The sequence below is a fragment of the Vespula pensylvanica genome, chromosome 14 (assembly GCF_014466175.1).
Source record: "Vespula pensylvanica isolate Volc-1 chromosome 14, ASM1446617v1, whole genome shotgun sequence".
NCBI classification, from domain to species: Eukaryota; Metazoa; Arthropoda; class Insecta; order Hymenoptera; family Vespidae; genus Vespula; species Vespula pensylvanica.
In genome coordinates, this window is record NC_057698.1 from 4929132 (window position 1) to 4945331 (window position 16200).

Sequence of the window (16200 nt, forward strand, 5' to 3'; positions counted from 1 at the left end):
TGCAGTTAGAAAAATGTCCAAGTGAAATTTGCTGTGATTTCCAAGGAAGGTATAGAAAAACGAAAGAAATACGAATTACGATGAAAAAGAAATGAACCGTTTTTCGTAGTTTATCTTACCTGTTGATATTTGTATCGACGACGGCTTCACTTCTATGTCTTTTTCACCCATTGAAAATAACTTTCCTTAAAGACTCCTTAATGAATTCTTGAAGCGATCTCTTGGAAATGAATGATGCACGGAAGAACGTATCCGCACATATAAATGATTATAAGCTAGAGTTGATCGAATGGAAATGTCCAAAACTAGAGGAAAGGCGACACTGCGAAGTGAGCAAAATCAACAAAGTCCTATAATCACGCGATCAAAACTCCGAATTTGCATTGTAAGATTGATGCGAAATTGATATGATAAGAAGTTTCACAATTTTCATACGAATTCGTATGGGAAAGCAAGTGGAAGTAAGTGGTAGCAAGTGGAAGTAAATGGAAACAAGTGGATATCGTCTGTAGACGTTGAATACAATAAAAATTCTGTTCGATGCGCTTGCTTTTTAATAATATGTATATCCCCTCTACGTCGTCGTTGAGCTATCTAATTGAAACTTGAGCATTTAATTTTATGATAGTAAGCATAAAAATAAACAGAAAAAGGATAAGTAGAAATAAATAATAAATAAGTATCCGAAGTGTTGAATTTCCTCGTATTTTAATCGAATAGTAATCGTTAACACTAATCGAAGATCACTCGTGAGGCCGAGTTATGTAAGAACGTTTTGCAAAAGCGTCTCGTGTATTTTATTTTTTCCTGATATTACATTATTTCTACTTTGGCGAACGCGTACGTTTTCATTCATCTTTCCTGTTCCCATATTTATCCACACGTTTTTTTTTATCACAACGTTTCGAAAAATATCAAGAGAAATCATTATTATTCGCCACTTTTATTTCCTCAAATATATCCAGCTGCAGTTTAATATCTAATTCGATTATACCTTACGAGTTTAATCGAGTTTAGTCTATCGAGCATGTGTACATACTCTTCAAAATATCGGGAAATTTTTATATTATTTTTATAATAATGAAAGCTGTGATTTCAAACGTAAACGAGAGAGAAAGAATCAATAAATAGAACGATTATCATCAGCGTAAACGAATCATTTAGGATTATTTTCGAAAGAGAAGATCGAAGATGTGAAAGAGATATGAAAGAAAAAAAAAAAAACACACACACAGGGAAGTATTAATTAGACGAAACATAGAATCTTTGTTGAATTTCGTACGATGAATATGTCTGTACAGGTAGTACTATTCCTACTCGTTAATCCTTACGATTATAATATTAATAATGGTATAATAAATACGCATAGTATATGTGTATATCTATATGTGTATATGTCTGTGTGTGTGTGTGTGTGTATTTATGCGTTATTATAATTAGAATGAAAGTAATTAATAGAACCGGATGAAAATGACTTACTTTTAGATGAAATTATGAATAAATATATATGTACGTCATGATCGATGATAAAAGTGCTTTCATTTTTTTTTTAGCATAGGACACGAATCAATCAACGTCTTATATCTGAATATCATTGTTCTCTCAATTGATATCGTCTTTTTAAGATACATTAGGAGGAATCGTGCGAGATGAAACGAATACGTGACTCATTGTAATACGAAACGTACGAATGGAATTACAATTGTCAATGGACATTTCTCATCGCTGTGTGTGTGTGTGTGTGTGTGTGTGTGTGTGTGTGTACATTATACGCATATCATATATACACGCTTATATAAGTTCCGTGTATAATTCGAAGTGCTTTGCGAATATATACAGTCGTTACAATAATCATGTAATAATGCGGATATAAATATTTTTTCTTCTTTCATTTTGGCCAATCCAATTCGTTGCATCTGTATGTATGTTTACTTCCTTAAAGAGACACGAAGTCACGTTTCGTCGTGCAATTAAGTTCTCCCATTGTTTAATCGAGAGTTTCTTTTCCCGTTCGTGGAAGTATAAATGACAAAAAGCCGCATACTGTAAATTAATAGAAATCATATGGTTAGTACGATATATAAAGATTATTGCGAAAAAAATATATACATATGCGTACACTCCCACGTACGCGCACATCACATGTACACGCACGTGCACGCGCTCTCCTTTCCTTTCGTAAAAAGATATTTGCTAAAAACTTACGAAACAAAAATGCGGCGAATATCACTATAGGAACGATGCAAGCTAAATCAATTAAATAACCGAATATTAAATTTCCAACCAAAGCGCCTAATCGACCCATCGTTAGAGATAAGGCTGCTGCCATTACCCTGGAAATAAAACCAATATTAATTATTTATCATTTAATAAACATTCTATATTCGTCGCCTAAATAGATTCTATGTAACTGTAGGATAATGCAAATCTAGGTTCATTAAAATCCTTAAAAAGCCGATAATACTATGTTTTCTATCGTATTTCAAATCAAAATGAAACTGTTTATTCGTTTGATTTTTTTCTGTTTATATCACTTAGATAACAATATTTAAATTGTAAATGGAATAAACGAGGGATGCAAATTGGGTGCATATGATCAGAGTTTGTCGCCACGTGATAAATTAAAACAGGAAAAATTGCACATCTTATATGCGTGTCCCACTAAATGATAATAAATTATCGTTATGTATCGCGTTTTCTCGAATAAATAAATCAGAAAGGTAACATTGTGTCGTTTGCTTACCTGAGATTCGTCGGAAACATGTCGACGATTATGCAATAAACTAAAGAGATGCCGAGCGACGTTAAAGCTTCAAAGATGCATGATAGTATTAGGTTCTGAGTGGAGTTTATGACGAAATAAAAACCTACGGTTACTGCACCGGAGACTAGCAGCGATAAGACTGTAATAAAAAGCAATTCATTACTGGTACCATCCATTACTTGCATCCATTTTTCTAAGTGTTAGGAGTTTAATTATCTTGCTAGAATTCTCGCTAAAAATTTAACCCTCTTTGACCCGGTCTTTTTTAGGCTCGGGACGAACAAATATTTTAAACAAAATTTACTCGTTTCTTTTTTCTTTTTCTGTTTTACATAAAATATCTTGCCATCACAGAAAATATAGATTTCCGTTTAAATAAAAGACAAAGTTGAGCTTGAAATGACCTTGAAATATTTCCCCCTTGAAATCAAATAATTCTTATCTAAACAATTTCTCTCAAAAATTCCGTGTTTCTGAGATAAACACTTTTTACGCTGTATTTTGAATACTCGATATATATTATAGTATAGTATTATTATACTATATGAGATATGATCTATAGACTTGGAAAAGAGATATTGAAAACTTGGCATATGCAATAAAATATAATTTTATAGCGGTGATATGAAATAAGATTTATAAAACAGAGATACAGATACGTGTATATACTTTAGTATGAGACTTCAAAATCACATGGCGTTATAGACTGTTAATCTACATTTGGAATACTTACTTAGAAAAAATTTCGCTCCTAGTTTATGTACAAAAATCGGTAATATGATGGAACCGGGTATGCAGGCGAGACCAATATAAACGGTATGCAGATAAACGTTTACACCGATCGTTGTTTCGCATCCATAAGGATCCAAATTGGTTGCATTGTCTGAAAGCGCTGATACTATACAAACGGACGTGGTCTTGCCAGGATTATCATTCTCGAATTCTTCGAATCTAAAAATACATGATTGTGAAAAAATTGTGAAATGATCATGAAAAAGTCGTGACAAGATCGTGACAATATCGTTGCGTCGGGATTGTTGACACGAAAAAAATATCACTTGCAAAGTATATATTTACCTAGTAAATAACTCAGGGAACCAAACCATAAGAGTGTAGTAACTGCTAGTAAGACCGAATTGAATAGCGCAAGCAAGTAACGTATTACGAAGATAAGGAGGTTTGTAAAGAGACATCGTTAATTCCCAAACCTCCGAAAAAAGAACTTTCAGATCTTTTTTCTTATGTAGTTTCAACGACCTCGTGCTCTTGTCCTTATTGTTAGTCTTTTCTTGTAAGCACTTAACCTGGCAAAAATGATTTTAAGAGAACAATTAGACGGCGGATTGGGAGCTAATGAAATAGTTTAACTTTTACGAAGAAACAAAGCTAATTACTGGGTATGTCTCAGGATCTTGACCAGTATTTTGAGCATAGATCCACTTGAATACTTCTAAGGCAGCGTCGGCTTCGCCGCACTCAAGCAAGAACTTTGGACTCTCTGGAAAAGCAAAGAGCCAAAGTCCCAAGACAATTGAAGGTAAGGCACAAAGTGCCACGAAGAGATTCCAAGATTTGAAGTGAAACATCTCTGATTCGTACCTGAGATCCAACGGTACGATTAACCAAGCGATTACTGTAAAGAAAAATTTTCTTTTTTCTTTATCCGTTATAATCCAATTTCTTCGAATGAACGGACGATCAAACAGGAAAGTTCTTAAAACTTACGAGGTAATAATATTACACCGACCGTCCAGAACATTTCCATCCAACAAAGGCACCTTTCGCGATATTTGGTCGGTTGAAATTCACCTAAATATGGGAAACAAATTCCCATCGCACCAGTCACCCTATTCGAATGAAGAAAATTACGTTGATATGCTTTGGTTAAACGATCGTTCAATTATTTCTCGAATCTTTTTAAACGCGTTCGAAACGAATAGTTACATACGCGAATCCATTGAAAAACCGGAAGACTAGAAAGACCCAATAATATTGGACGAACGACGAAACGACGCCGACTATGCCGTCCATTAATAAGGTAGCTATCAATACTACTTTTCTACCTTTGGTATCAGCCAGGCATCCCCATATATATGACCCAACCACCATACCTATGAATGGACGACAAAAGATTCGTTAAAATAATTTACTCGGTTAATACTATAAGTATAGTATAAAGTATGCTTCGATAATGCTTACCCAACATTGGAGATGCCGTTAGCCATCCTTTTGCAGTGGAATCCATTTCCAGGTCGCATTGTGCAGCCGGTAAAACGAAAGAGAGTATTGTAACGCCGATGGCTGTATCCATGTAAATTAGCCCGCATATCGCCAGTAACATGTAGTGAAACTTTCCAAATCCTATTAATGAGTGAACGCAATAAATAAGAAATGATAAATCCGACATATATGCATGTTCAGTCAAGACACTTTTTTCATTTTAAAGGGGATCCGATAATAATCACTCGTTTTATATCGTGACGTTATAACGCAGTACGATAAATTTATAAACGAGATGATAAATCGATCGTTTACAAGTTTTATAATTTAAGAAAGTTGGGATGACAAGATTATAATGACAATTTTGAAATTACTAAATCATATTACGATAGTACTTTTCACATGGGTGGTTTAACGTTACAATACGATTGCTGATAAGAGACTAGGCGTTTTCTAATAGACGCGTATACATGTATGTCGTTATAAAAATCATTTCTATTAATTGCTAAACTATTAATAAATTTAATGAAAATAAAATGCACGATGCTTCATCGAAGTAAGATAAAGGATTAAAAATTTTAACTCGATAAGATATTATTTCTTTTATCAATGAACGTACCTGTTACGGTGATTGCATGCTCGAAGTCGGCACCTCCGTCTGCCAAGAAATCGAGTCCTATAAAAATAATAAGAAATAATGTACAAAAATATTTTGCACGCACAATTTAATTTGAAAGTTTGTCGTAATTGTCGCGAAATCGTAACAACTTATTTCAATGGCTCGCGTAATAGAAAATAAGAGATATTTTTAATCTTGATCGTTTGCCTTGTTCGCATAATCTTTCTTCGTGGAAGAAACTTACCCATGATCGTTCGTGGTCAATCGAGACTTGTTCAAATCGCAAAGCGTCCTCGTCAGTTTCGGTGGTGCGGAGGTTACGACGAAGGACTTTGTTTGGGGGGTCCTGCAGGCAGTTACGATGATGCACTGTCGCTTTCCCGTACGTGTACCACGGTTTTGTCTTCTGCCGTAAAGGCTGCACGCCACGCTCATTGGTGAATACTCGGTGGTATCTGATCGCCGTCTTTATCGCTTAAGCGAATTCGACGATTTCCACCAAGAGAATTTTCTCCCGATGTCTTCTCACTTAAACCCCGACGAGATTTTCTCTTATTTCGGTCTTCCTTCGAAATCAAAAGAAAAAAACTGGTTGTTTTCTCCCCGATCTTGCCCGATCTCTATTTTAAATCGGCGGACAAGCCAAAACCTTTCCCTTCTTCACTGTACCCTTAGGAATCGTGTCAAGAGTACACCAAAGAATGACAACCAACCGATCTTCCACCTTAGCCTAATCGCCGGTGAATGAACGCTACTGGACAGAAATCGATTCTACCTTCTTTACGTATCTCGAGCCCATTCCAGTAGCCCATTCTCTTAAGCGAGATAAGATATTATTACCCCTTCCCCGACGCAATCCATCTTTTCTTTTTTCTCCTTCTGTCTTTCTCTTTCTTTCTTTCTTTCTCTCTTTTTCTAAATCGTCATCGTCGAAAAAGATGAGACCATAAAACACCTTTGACGGCAAAGCCAAGCGCGTTCGAAATCAATGATTAAAGTTTCAACGAAGAGTTAAACGATGATCTTCATTATGAACGATTTTAATTACTCTTGGTCAGCCGATGATAGTTATTTTAGAAATATCCGAGTGTTACTCATACTAAATTCGATCTTTTTTCTTTTCACCAAATTTAAATATCTCTTCTTCGATCTCTCGGATTATCTCCGATGAGATAAGAAAAAATAATATTTTTGGAGAATCCACGCTACAATACGTAAGATAAGAACTTTGTATTATTTCCTTTTCTTTCTTCGAAGGTATTTAAATCCTTAAGAAGACAATGGTCCACGTACGTCTCCATTGTCGATCATGTGAGCCATTATAAGACATAAAGTTATAAGATCACCTGATGTTGTTCAATTTCCCTTTAAGATTTCGAGAAAGATCTTTATCTTGAACTACCAGTTAACAATTTCTGCATTTTTCTATCGTAAGAATATGAAAGTCATACCGACAACATGATCCATTTGTTTGAACTCGGTTAATTGAGGAAAGATAACGAGTTCTTGTTTCATCGAAAGCAAGGATACGTCATGAATCGCTACCTTTTTCATAGCTTCTTTCTGATATACGTCAGAATAAATATCTTGGATTATTAAGTCATTTTGATAACGAATGGGATCTTCATCTTCGCGTAAAAGAAGGCGAAGGTGAAGAGTTCTTCTCTTTATACTGAATCTAAGTATATCTCAAAGAAATAAGGTAAAACATATCAACGAACGATACAGTCGATCTACAAACGACCAATTCTATCTATCATTTATGCATTCTTCTTCAGAAAGAACGGAAATTCACGAAGAAAATGAAATGTACGTTTTTCTTTTTATCTTTCTTTTTCTTTTTCTTTTTCTTTTTCTTTTTCTTTTTCTTTCGAAACAATCGAACATGAATGGTTATTCGTCATGACGAGTAAGTAATTCCTTTGTCGAGTCAACGAATGTATCGTAGTTTGTCGATCTTTCGAGCTTCGTAAGCGAGAGAAAATTTTTGCGAAATATTTTACGAGGCTTAAGCTAAGCAAACATTTTTAAGTGCAATAACCGTGAAAGATTACTAAGAAATAAAGTTGACGTTCATCACGTAACCTCACCACTTATCTGATCGGCTATTGTTAAAAACAGATCAAAAAGCTTTCCCGACAATATATCTCCGATCTAGACTGCTTTAAATTGATCGTCACTTAAGTCCGTACTTATGAACTGAATTACCTATTTTAACGCAAACATGTTTATGGTCGACGATCATAAATGTTTTAATAATGTTTTATGGTCTAAACGTTTTTAGTCTTGGACATTTTAAATTTCTCTTTCTCCCTTTTCCTCTTTTTCAATAAAAATTTGTTGATTTCATATAGTCTGATTTAATGTGTTGACAAGTTTAGGAATACTAATCAACAGAAATACCAATCTGGCCGATAAAAGCGGACAGAAGAAGAAAGAAGAAATGTCGATATTTCTGATCCTTATCACAATCGGATCGATTATGGATCCGAACGAATCGCAAACGGATAAGTTAGTCAGCAAGTACAATCCCACTCTATACGATCGAACGTCACGCAATTGATCGATTTCTTTTCGAAGTACGTTACATCACGATAAAAGCGTCAAAATGTATTCATGGAAAGTCTAGAAATAAGATTTGAAAAAGAATCGCAGCATTTAACTCGTTCGAGATATTTTATCTTTGATCTTTCACGTTATATCTTTTTTCGTAGGAGACTATTTCAAGCCGATAGACTGTTCGATTGCAAAAAGATTAGAAGAGATTACTTGACTTAACTTGAAAATGGAGTCGCGAATGTTTGAGAAATCATTATTTTTATTTATGAGATCGTTGTATCAGAGCACCCGACGAGCGTTATAAATCGATCATTAAGTTCTCCTCATCGTTCTGAAGAAACAACAAAACTAATATGATCAGATTTTGTTGGCACACGATCTATAAAAAAAGGGATCTCTGCCAAATGTTCGGTCAGCGCATCGTCGTCTTTTATTCGTTCGACGCTTTTATAACGAACCGTTTTATAAACATTTACGTTCTTCCGTCTAATTATCTTTATTCTCTTTCACGTTTCTTTAACTCTTTGAAAATTATTGACAGTGACTTAATCACTTCCGTCGATGAAACAAAAAGAGTAATAAGAAAAGCAAAGTAAACAATCTTCAACGATATTGTCAACGAACACTGATAAATGCACTCGTACTCGTACGATATGGATGAGACATTTTTCATCGGTAATTACGTAGCAATAGCTAATAATCCAAAACTGGCGCTTTGCCCGAGGGAAAAATGTCTCGAAATAATAAAAGACGTCGAATGCGAGCGACAGCATCTGCGAACTACGCTATCAGTTTAATTTCTCTCGAGATTTTCTACCGCTTCGTAAAAAAGAAAGAGGAGGAAAAGTAAGGGAAAAAAAGGAAAGAAAAGCAAAAAAGGAAATAGAAAAGAAGAGTAGGATGGATTGTTTAAAATTTATCTCGTTTCGAAAAGGATCGAGCTATTTTTCGAATGATTCGGAATATCTACCCTTGTTAACGTTGTCACAGAGGCAATTGACGAAGCTGAAGAGAAGAAACCGATATTGTGACAAATGGAGAAGAAATAAAAGAAAGAAACAAATATAACGATCAATCACCAGAGAGGTCAATCACTAGTAGTGCGTGTTGGTTTAGGAAAATGAACCGTGCGACGGTATAAGGGCGTCGTCAGATAACAGGAAGGATGTCGTCGGGTCTACGTCTCTGAATTTGTTCTCTTCCGTTTGAATCGAAACGTTAAAGAAATGAACGTTGAAGAGCCGACATTGGTTTTGATGCCAAACGTAACAGCCAACTCCGACACGAGGCGAGGCGACGCTACACGACGCAACACAACGCGACGCAATGTAAGGCAAGGTGACGCCAAGTGACACGTTAATTCGCACCATACATATACGCGCAATTCTCTCTCTCTCTCTCTCTCTCTCTCTCTCTCTCTCTCTCTCTCTCTCTCTTTATTTCGCTCTTTCTCGGATTGCTATCTTCGAACTTGTAAATCGAAAGTTTTCGTTTTCGTTTAGGAGGAGAGATATTGTTTGGTCCCGTGTCTGGACGCCAATCGGATGGCACTGCCGAGTCTCCTTACGTATTCCTACCTTGTAACTCTTTTCGAAAAGTTATGTATGTTAGTTTATATCGATATAAGTAAGGCACATTGTAGATTGGCGTGCCAATGCGGTCTTAACCAGTCATTTCCGGATGTTTATTTTTCGTACACATTGGCTAGAAGACTTTGCGAAAGGGAAGCTCGTTGGTCAACATCAAGGACGTTCTTGTTGCCAAAAATATTAGGGCGATCGTTCGCCAAATAATTTTGTTTTCCTTTTCCACCTATTTGAAAGTGTCTCTATGAATTATCTTTGAAACAAGTCAATGGTCTCGTTTAATATAGGAAATAGTTTCTCCTTTATCTTCTTTATTTTATTTTATCTTTTTTTTTTTTTTACACAATACGAACCTAACATGCACGAATTAGAGTTGATAAAATTTTGTTAATTAAATTAGAACGTGCAATTTGCACGGAACGTTGAAAATTATGATAGTTATGAAACAATGTGAACATTGTGCTTTGTCGATTCACGTTCTATGGGTGAAATTGTTAAATAATATTACAGTTTTTTTTTCTTTTTTTCTTTTTCTTTTTTTTTTTTTTTTGAGAAATAATCTATTTTTTTCATGTATATTCGAGTTCTATTGATTTCTAATCCCATGGTTTTGGAAATTGTTTAAAAATCTCTTTGGAGATTTAATGTCATCTTTGTAAAATGGTAATATTTCGAATGAAGTCGTACGTTAACTGCTCATCCTTAATTACGTATCGCAATAAGCGTCCCATTTTTTTCACGCGATGTAGTTGTTATCGGAAGGTCGGTTAAGCCTGACTAAGGCTAAGGTACGATGAAAAAAAAAAATATCTGTGAGATAATATATGTCACGGTATACTTTCGAAATTTATATTCTTGAGAAGTAAACTGAGTGAGCCCGTTGATTTTGAAGACGTACAAACGAATATTCCTACCTTTGTTCTATCGTGATCTACCACGTTGACCTTATTAATGAAACAAACATTCTTATTATCTGCGTTTTGAACGGTAGGAAAGAGAAAAATTCCATGATAAATAGTGGTTCAATCATGTTTCAAAGAACAATGTAATAAAAACACGAAAACAAATAAAAAGAAAAGAAAAAGAAGGGAGACGTATCGAACTTGTATATTTTTATTTATTTTTTTTTCATTCTTCGAGAATATCTCTAAATAGCTTGTTGTAGAAAATATCCCAATTGTAATATCTTCAGAATTTGGTTATCTTTGTTTTTTTCATTTCTTTCTTTTTCGGTGTAAGCAAGCAGAGTATACCGCACACTAAAAGTGAAAATTTAAGTTGAAGATTGATTGTTTAGATAATTCTTTAGATTCATCAATATTATTAGCACTCACCAAAAAGTTGTAAGCCTACCAATATAATAACGACCCTGCAATGATTATCAATCAACATTCCGGTCATCAAGTTCCCCATCATTGCTCCTAACCGACTAAAAAATGAAGCAAGACCAGCTGCTATTGATCTGAAAAAAAAAGCAACAAAGAGAAATTTTGCGATTATTAATTCCCTCTCTCTCCCCCTCTTTCTCTCCTTCTCTCTTTCTTCCATTTATTATCTCTTGTAACGATCGATCTCGAACGATACGACCGATTCTTATTGATCGATTAACAAAACAACCATTACAATCGAAACTTCTACACGTGTTTGTTATCATACATTTTTGCCCCGATCGAATTTGATTTTCTTCGACACATATGATCGATTAGGCGAAGTAAGATAATACTGTATATAATGCTCTATAAATAAACATGTGAACCGAGAAAAAAATATACGAATTGTGTATTTGTATCTTTTGATAAATATCTCACGAGAGAAATCAATGTCGGTAGATATAAAATCCTAAAAATAAAAAGCCATGTACTAGACTTGTTAAGATTATGTTTAAAATTGTGTGTAAGCAGTTTAGAATTATATGAATAGTTAGAATAGTTTATAATATTTATGACATAAAACACCTTAGATGCGATACCTTAAATGAGTTGGATAGAAGTCGATTAACATACAGGAAACAACGCTAACGCAAATCGATGTAACGGACTCAAAGATACACGAGATGACTAAATTTTCAACAGATGTTTTAACAAGAAAAATACAGAAGGATACAATACTGGCTATTATCGTACCGACAACTAAAACAAAAAGAAAGGCAGACATGATATATCTTGATCAATAAGTGTTGACTAATCAAAATATATTATGATAAATATATCAAAATAATAAAAAATGCATCTTTGACGAAAAGGTGTATGGACACAAAGTATATTAAAATCAATACGTGTAAAAAGAAGTATGTTGATTTGTTTCCATAATTGCGTTGACAATGACTCACCTAAAAAGAATTTATATCCTAAACGATTTATTAAGAGAGGTAACGTAAGACCAATAGGAACGCCTGATAATGCTAAAATAAATGCATATAAGAAGACGCTGCTCTGTATCGGAGTATTGCAACCGAAGGGATCCGTACTCGTTATCTAGAAAGAAATGATAGAATATATATATATATATATATATATATATATATATATATATATATATATTTGGAGAGATTGTAAAAAGTTCATTTCAAATTGTTCGCTCACGGTTTTGTTGTTCTTTTCAAATGCGACAACGGTGCATACAGTGGCCGATCGATTAGGAAAATGTTCCTGAAATTCGGCATATCTTCGAAAAAGATCAGGCAGCCACAGAAGCAACATATAGTAAGAAGTCATAATCAAATATGTGGCGGAACATACAATGAAGGTCCTATGCAAGTATGGCTTTCGTACAAGCATCAACGTTTGCAAAAAAGTATTCGTTATAATAATCTTCAATGATTTTGGTTCGATCGTCTCTTCTTTCTCGTTCATCTTTTCTTCTAAACGAAAGACCAGTTCTGAAAGCAACTGGTTTTCACAGTTTTTCAAATTCGTCTATTCAAATAAGAGAAGTATTGAATATTGAAAATTTGAAGTTGATTGATATGTTTAATTAAATTTTCAAGAAAATTTGATAAAAATGAACTCACCAAATATTTTTCCAAAGAATTCCCCGTATTCTCTGAATACATTTTAGTTAAAACCTTCAACATCTTAACATTTTGTCCGGTCTCGGCAAGATACTTTGGAGTTTCTGGAAAGAATGATAACCAAATTCCAATTGTAAAAGATGGCAAAGAACAGATCATGATGAACAAGTTCCATGAGTGAAAGGAAAACGTGTCAGTCTTATATTTTATGTTCAACGGGACCGTAGCCCAGGCTACGCCTGAAAAGATAAAAAAGGATGCTATGTAAAAAGAAAAAAAGAAAAAGAAGAAAAAAGGAAATGAATGCAAAGAGAATTGGGATACTTACACGCGACGATTACCATTCCCATTACCCATGCCGTTTCCATCCATGAGAGAAACAAATCACGTTTTTTAATCGGTTGAAATTCGGCAAGATATGTATAGAGCAACGTTAACTGTCCACATATACTGAAAATTTGTTAACGCAGATAGTCTAGGGACAAAATTTTTTATGGCGTACAACGTACGCAGCTCGATGAATTCGTCAATAAGTTTTGTCGTTTGTGTTTTTGATCATACTAACGCCAAACCGCTGATAAATTTGACTAACACGAAGCCCCAATAAAATGGTATCAGCGATGCTAAGAATTCTGAGCCACCGTGAAGGAAGAGACATGCCAGGAGAGAAATTCTCCGTCCTTTCGTATCAGCGAGGCAGCCCCAGAAATAAGAACCCGACAACATACCTGAAGAGAATACATTCATTTATATCTTTAAAAAGGCAACACAGCCATAACCATGATGCAATCAATTGCGCGAATTTACCTAGCATGGTCGATACAGTCAGGTGACCTTTGTCTTCCGTCGTCATCTTAAAATCGCATGCCGCCGCTGGCAAAATAAATCCTATGCTCAGCATGCCAAAGGCAGCATTCATACAGATAAGAGCGGAAACGGCCAAGACTTTGAAATTAAACTTTCCAAATCCTCAAATAAATAATTTAAGTACACTTAAGAATTAATGATAATTAATAATTAATGATAATTGATAATTTATGATAGTTAATAATAATAATTAAGTACTAAGTTTGTTTATTGGTGTTATTCTAGGAACGAGTCAGTTCATTTCTTCTACCTAACATAATTTTAAATATCATAATTATCAAACTCACAAATATGGGAAGGAAGTAGTTTATTTAATTTAATCTTAATTTAATTTTTTTATCTCGAAATTAACAATTAAAAACATTACATGATTCAATTTATGTAAAAAATGTGTTTTCAATGAAATTTAAATACGAAGTAAAGAATTAGTTTGACGTCTAAAGACATTTTTTTATCTATAGATCGAACGATTAGGATGTAGAAAGATTGATCGATCGTTTTCTTTTCTTTATTTCCTTCGGCATTTTAATTGATTTATTAACTTGCTAGATGCATACCATTCCATTGACACTTATTATCATCTTGTTTACAAGTGTCGCATAAGCAGAGTCAATCGATTAATGGAACAAGATCAAATTATTGGTTGAAAGAAAATAATTGTAAGAAACAATTGTCTCTTTATCGTTCCATTCATCTATCTATGTGTTTTATCGTACATCGTTATGTTTTATATCGTTCATGCAGAAATAAGACATATAATCTATATTCAATAGAAAGTCGTGATTTTTGATTAAACGCAGAAATGCATTAGATCTAGTTCTTACATTAAATGTCATTAGAAAATATTATGAAAAAGCTCATACGATTGATATGTGCAATCGAATCATAATAAATATTATGTAAAATACCTGTTTCGTTAAGAGCATCTTGCACAATGATTTCATCGGTTTGCCGAATCTCTGTGAGTAAGAAAAAAGTTCACACTCGTAATATTATTATTCGCGAGAAACGAATTCATCATATTCAAAAACATTATTCCTTTCCACTCTCCTCGTAAATAATTTCTTACCTACGTTGAACTTTGTTAGACGATGTTGGCTATGATGAGAAGGAGGAGGAGAAGGAGGAGGAGGAGGAGGAGGAGGGGGAAGAGATGGAGGAGGAGGAGGTGGAGGAGGAGGAGCAGGAGGTGGAGCGAGAGGAGGAGGACAACGAAGCAAGATATCCTCAACACCGTGTTCCTCGCTTCTCAACGACATTTGAGAACTCGAATATTTCTTACTGTAGCCTCGATCAAAATTATTCCTTAATGAAGAGAGTTCGCGACTAGAAAATATATTCAATGTCAAATGATTAAAATGTCATGATGAGATAACAAAAGAGGCTATAAACAAGAATATAGAGATATGTCAAGGATGTCGTTTCCTTTTGTCTTTTTTCACTGACTCGATGTTCATCGAAACATAGCAAAGTCGAAAGACTGGATCAACTCTATTATAAGGCGATCACGACACTGGCGTGCTTTTACGTAATTGATCGTGCAGTAGCACGTGATAACGTTTATCGGAGGCGTTACGAGAAATTCCCATTTAATAAAATCACTCGATTGTCGAGAGTAGGCACTGGATTTTAAAGTCGCAGGTCGTGTATTTTTTCTCCCCTCTTATCTTCCATCACCTCCTCTGTTGCTCTCCAATTTTCGATAATGTCTCCTCTTAATTGTTTGAGATAATGAGACATCTTATTCGATTTCATCTTTTTTATTCTCAACTTAACAATGACAATGTCACTGGCATTTACATTAATACTTATTTAAATTTAATGAAACGTGTTTAACTCTTTAACTCTTATCGACTGATAAGATCGTTAATGTTTTACCAATGTTATTTAAAAAATCCACGTTGTTTCTTGATGAATGTAGAATTTCGTGCAAAATAATAAGATGAATTTATTAATCTGTGCGACATTTTCTTAAAATAATTTATACCCGTATGGATCGTAACTCTCAAGTAAAAAGTACTTGGAACGTGAATAAAAAGCGATCGTTCCGCTCTTACTCGAAGCGAGCGACTAGCACGCGAGTAGACATCGTCGATTTTGCAAGAGACTATTTTTGTACTCGACGCATTCTATTAAATAGAAACGACGCACAGTGTTTCTAAAACCCAAAAACGTAATCAAAATATAAAGGCGTTTTTCAATTTAGCAACATTTAGTAATATTTAGCATACGAAAGTTTTCAAGGTCATGTACGGGACATTTCGTTTTAATTGTTATGACCAAATATCTTTGATATTATGAATTTTATAAAGAAATATTTTCAAATGAAACTAGTTTTTGAGAAAAAAATGTAATACCTATTGCATCTATTTCGTAGAGATTCCTGTTGTCAAGAAGTCAGAAGTCATAATAATTTTTTTAAATAGAAATTAATAATTGAAATCGAACAAAAGTTGTAGAGAGCTTATTAATATAAATCGAGCAAATATCTGCAATGTACGTTTTCATCGATACTTCATGACGCCTTGGAATTGAACAAACTTCGCGATAATGCGATTATAAATAATGCAATTAA

At 34.3% G+C, this 16200-nt stretch overlaps 2 protein-coding genes across 7 annotated transcripts; both read right to left on the bottom strand.

Moving 5' to 3' along the window:
- Positions 1 to 691: 691 nt before the first annotated feature.
- Positions 692 to 9708, bottom strand: LOC122634420 (synaptic vesicle glycoprotein 2B-like). 3 transcript variants are annotated; one of them, XM_043823364.1, is made up of 12 exons: positions 9242 to 9708; positions 5848 to 6165; positions 5604 to 5660; positions 4964 to 5125; positions 4713 to 4875; positions 4490 to 4611; positions 4159 to 4397; positions 3842 to 4068; positions 3498 to 3715; positions 2744 to 2903; positions 2206 to 2333; positions 692 to 2043 (listed from the first exon to the last, which is right to left on the bottom strand). In XM_043823364.1, the coding sequence occupies exons 2-12, from the start codon at positions 5849 to 5851 to the stop codon at positions 1988 to 1990; spliced, it is 1536 nt and encodes a 511-aa protein (XP_043679299.1). In that variant the 5' UTR covers positions 5852 to 6165; positions 9242 to 9708; the 3' UTR covers positions 692 to 1987. The 3 variants fall into 3 exon arrangements, with proteins under 3 accessions (XP_043679299.1, XP_043679298.1, XP_043679297.1); XM_043823363.1 differs by having other exon boundaries at positions 5848 to 6169; XM_043823362.1 differs by lacking the exon at positions 9242 to 9708 and having other exon boundaries at positions 5848 to 6430.
- Positions 9709 to 10847: 1139 nt separating this feature from the next.
- LOC122634418 (synaptic vesicle glycoprotein 2C-like) lies at positions 10848 to 15699 on the bottom strand. 4 transcript variants are annotated; one of them, XM_043823358.1, is made up of 12 exons: positions 14695 to 15698; positions 14534 to 14584; positions 13566 to 13727; positions 13324 to 13486; positions 13087 to 13208; positions 12759 to 12997; positions 12487 to 12663; positions 12331 to 12396; positions 12078 to 12222; positions 11718 to 11877; positions 11083 to 11210; positions 10848 to 11007 (listed from the first exon to the last, which is right to left on the bottom strand). In XM_043823358.1, exons 1-12 carry the CDS (start codon positions 14882 to 14884, stop codon positions 10937 to 10939), a joined length of 1674 nt encoding a protein of 557 aa, XP_043679293.1. In that variant the 5' UTR covers positions 14885 to 15698; the 3' UTR covers positions 10848 to 10936. The 4 variants fall into 4 exon arrangements, 3 of the variants coding, with proteins under 3 accessions (XP_043679293.1, XP_043679292.1, XP_043679294.1); XM_043823357.1 differs by having other exon boundaries at positions 12331 to 12663; XR_006328383.1 differs by lacking the exon at positions 11718 to 11877 and having other exon boundaries at positions 10986 to 11007; positions 12331 to 12663; positions 14695 to 15699.
- Between the last annotated feature and the right edge of the window lie 501 nt (positions 15700 to 16200).

Bases quoted from the DNA above. Each gene is read 5' to 3' on its own strand.
- LOC122634420 (XM_043823364.1), bottom strand. The intron at 4,069-4,158 runs GTAATTAGCTTT...CATTTTTGCCAG, and splicing joins AAGATCCTGAGACATACCCA to GTTAAGTGCTTACAAGAAAA. The intron at 2,044-2,205 runs GTAAGTTTTTAG...ATTAATTTACAG, and splicing joins ATTCGCCGCATTTTTGTTTC to TATGCGGCTTTTTGTCATTT.
- LOC122634418 (XM_043823357.1), bottom strand. From the start codon at position 14,884: ATGTCGTTGAGAAGCGAGGAACACGGTGTTGAGGATATCTTGCTTCGT. The intron at 12,223-12,330 runs GTGAGCGAACAA...ATTTCTTTCTAG, and splicing joins TTGAAAAGAACAACAAAACC to ATAACGAGTACGGATCCCTT. The intron at 11,878-12,077 runs GTGAGTCATTGT...TTTTTGTTTTAG, and splicing joins AGGATATAAATTCTTTTTAG to TTGTCGGTACGATAATAGCC.